Source organism: Camelina sativa, chromosome 4, assembly GCF_000633955.1.
Source record: "Camelina sativa cultivar DH55 chromosome 4, Cs, whole genome shotgun sequence".
Classification (NCBI taxonomy): domain Eukaryota; kingdom Viridiplantae; phylum Streptophyta; class Magnoliopsida; order Brassicales; family Brassicaceae; genus Camelina; species Camelina sativa.
In genome coordinates, this window is record NC_025688.1 from 16,686,111 (window position 1) to 16,688,863 (window position 2,753).

Sequence of the window (2,753 nt, forward strand, 5' to 3'; positions counted from 1 at the left end):
GTGGATCATTTTTCGTGCTTAGTTGACCTTCTTGGTAGAGCTGGTCACCTCGATGAAGCGGAAACTTTGGTAAAGATCAGCGAGAAGAGCATCGGGTCTCGTGTAGATGTGTGGTGGGCATTGTTTAGTGCTTGTGCTGCTCATGGAGATTTGAAGCTTGGGAAGATGGTTGCCAAGTTACTAATGGAGAAAGAGAAGAATGATCCATCGGTTTATGTCCAACTGTCGAATATTTACGCAGGAGCTGGTTTGTGGAAAGAAGCAGAAGAGGCTAGAGAAGCTATGAACTCAATAGGAGCTATGAAGCAACGAGGTTGCAGCTGGATGAGATTGTAATCGAATAAACTTAGGTTTTAACCGGTCGACCCGGTTTATTTTTCATTCTATTTATTCAAAATTTACTCGAAAGATAATTCAAAATTTTTAAAAAGCATAATCATGAGTTCTCTTCTTGATTGAGTGGGAGGGATAATGATGAATGATGATGATCATAAGTAGCTCTTGTATCATTTTTTTTATCTATAGAATACAAAACACACCGTTTCATCTATTACTGAGTACTGACACAACGTACTGGCATCAAGGTACCCAAATCAGTATTTTGGTCCACTTGTTCGTCTCTCAACAAACCAAAAAAAATAAATCCCGCACTATCCGTTAGTACCAATAATACACAAATCCTTTCCATTGTTATTTCGAAACATATCTCAGTTTAACTAAATTAATTCATTATCCTATTTCTTCTGCTTCACCTTCCCATAAAGAATATTCTCATTCCTTAAAATATAACTCAAAACATAAATAATAACAACAACAAAAACTATATAGGAAACGAAAAATAAAATAAAACTCAACAAATGAAGAATGATTTTAGTTTAGTAATCGTTGGCCGTAAATTAGTTTAGTAATCAGGCATAGATTGACTAATCTTACCTTCTTCTTCAACCATCTTCTTCTCAGTAATCCTCAACCATAAACAAACACCAGTAAAGCTAATCATCAAACTCGCCACGCCACTCCCTAACCCAATCCCAACGATGGCCATCACAGACAAGCCTTTACTCTTCATCATCATCTCCTGCAACGGGTACCCGTACAGTCCCTTGTTCCCTACGAACGAGCTCGCGTTAAACCTCGGGAAACTCCCGGTTCGGTTCGACAGATACGTCGGGATCTGACCGGAGAGTTTGTTGTTCGAAACATCAAACGCAGACAGCCTCGCTAAGAGACCTAGCTGCTGAGGAATCGAACCGGAGAGCTGGTTATCGTGGAGATCGATCACGTTTAAGTAAGCGCAGAGAGCGAGCTGCGGCGTGATTTCGCCGGAGAGATAGTTAGACGAGAGGTTAAGGACGGCGAGGTTGACGAGGTACTGAATCTCCGGCGGGATAACGCCGGAGATCTGGTTTGAGGATAGATCTAAGGACTGGAGGTTTGTGCAGTTGGAGAGAAACGGAGAGATGGTGCCGCGGAGGGAGAGGTTTGCGAGGGAGAGTTTGTAGATTCTTCCGTTGTTGCAGGTAGCTCCGGGGAGGTATGAGGTGAAGCCTGAGCATGGGTTTGAGAAGACGGAGTTTGTCCAGTTACGGAGGTTGCTCGCCGGGTCTTGTATGCTTTCACGGAGGTTTTTTAAACACGCCTCGTCGTTTGGATCGGCTGTTGTTGGACGTTGTGCCGTTTCTAATGTTAGTAGGATAAAAAGGAGTAACCGGTTGCTAAACCGGTGACTCCTCGCCATTGATTTTTCAGAGAGGTTTCGAAATGGTTGACGAAGAAGAAAGTGGAACTTTCATGTGAGTGGTGAGGTTAGTGTGTTCAACCCCAAAAAAAATAAAAAACGGTCACAGAAGAAAATTGTAATGGGTAAGGGCGTGTCGTAGCAGGGGACTGAGGTATTATGCGTAGGATAAGAGGTGGGAAAATTAAATTGAATTTGGTTGTGTTGGGTCTTCTGGTCTCTGGTCTCTGCCTTGGTGTGAATTATACTCAGCTGAATATATTCAACTTTAATTATTGTATAAATTGTGTAGAATCAACAGTCATGATTAGATCTTAATCATGCCATCCATTTTCTTTTTAGTAAGGAGATCAACTGACAATAGAAATTAGAATTGTTCTTTGGTCTTCTTACTTAAAAAGTAACTANTTTTTTTTTTTTTTTTTTTTTTTGTTAAAGAACAATAATATTGCAGTGGACAGTATGTGCATCTTTATAGTGTGACAGATTCAACTTTTTGAATAAATTTAGTTAAATCGTTTTAAAAAGAAAATCATGACATCCATTCACTAAGTTTTTTTCTATATAAAAAAATTATAGATTTTTCATTTTTGGTCCACTAATTGGGAACCATGTGTAGAGAGAGTCATATCATATATGATATAGCGAGTTTAAAACAAGCTTTACATACACAAGCATATTGTTTACCGAACAAGAAATAGCCACTAGCTAAACCAATTTCACATAATTTTTTTTGTAGGAGTGGTCCTTAGTTGCGTCACACTCTTTTCACTTTCCATTTACAATTCATTAATAAGATTTACTTTTAAATTGTTCTGTAAACACCTCTTTGAATTGAATAGTTGACATCATGCAGATGTGTAGTTTTCTACGAAGAATCGTTTTACTTGTGAGCCCATTATCAGCCCGTTCATAACTTTTGTAAATCCCAATGCAAAACCTCATTCTTGTGCGTAGTAGTAGACCACGTTAATTGTAATACGTCTATGTATAACTTAGTATTATCCCCCCCCCC

At 39.1% G+C, this 2,753-nt stretch overlaps 2 protein-coding genes across 2 annotated transcripts in view; one reads left to right on the forward strand and one right to left on the reverse strand.

The window, feature by feature from the left end:
• The window catches only part of LOC104783966 (pentatricopeptide repeat-containing protein At3g49740-like), a 5,183-nt gene extending 4,689 nt beyond the window's left edge, over window positions 1-494 (forward strand). The window contains exon 2 of the mRNA XM_019244699.1: window positions 1-494. Within this exon, the coding sequence (XP_019100244.1) occupies window positions 1-336 (336 nt within the window). The 3' untranslated portion in view covers window positions 337-494.
• Window positions 706-2,107, reverse strand: LOC104780799 (inactive LRR receptor-like serine/threonine-protein kinase BIR2). Its single transcript, XM_010505340.2, has one exon. It carries the CDS (start codon window positions 1,736-1,738, stop codon window positions 902-904), a length of 837 nt encoding a protein of 278 aa, XP_010503642.1. The 5' UTR covers window positions 1,739-2,107; the 3' UTR covers window positions 706-901.

What these genes read in the sequence shown, in the direction of transcription:
- LOC104780799 (XM_010505340.2), bottom strand. Translation starts at nt 1,738, where the DNA reads ATGGCGAGGAGTCACCGGTTTAGCAACCGGTTACTCCTTTTTATCCTA.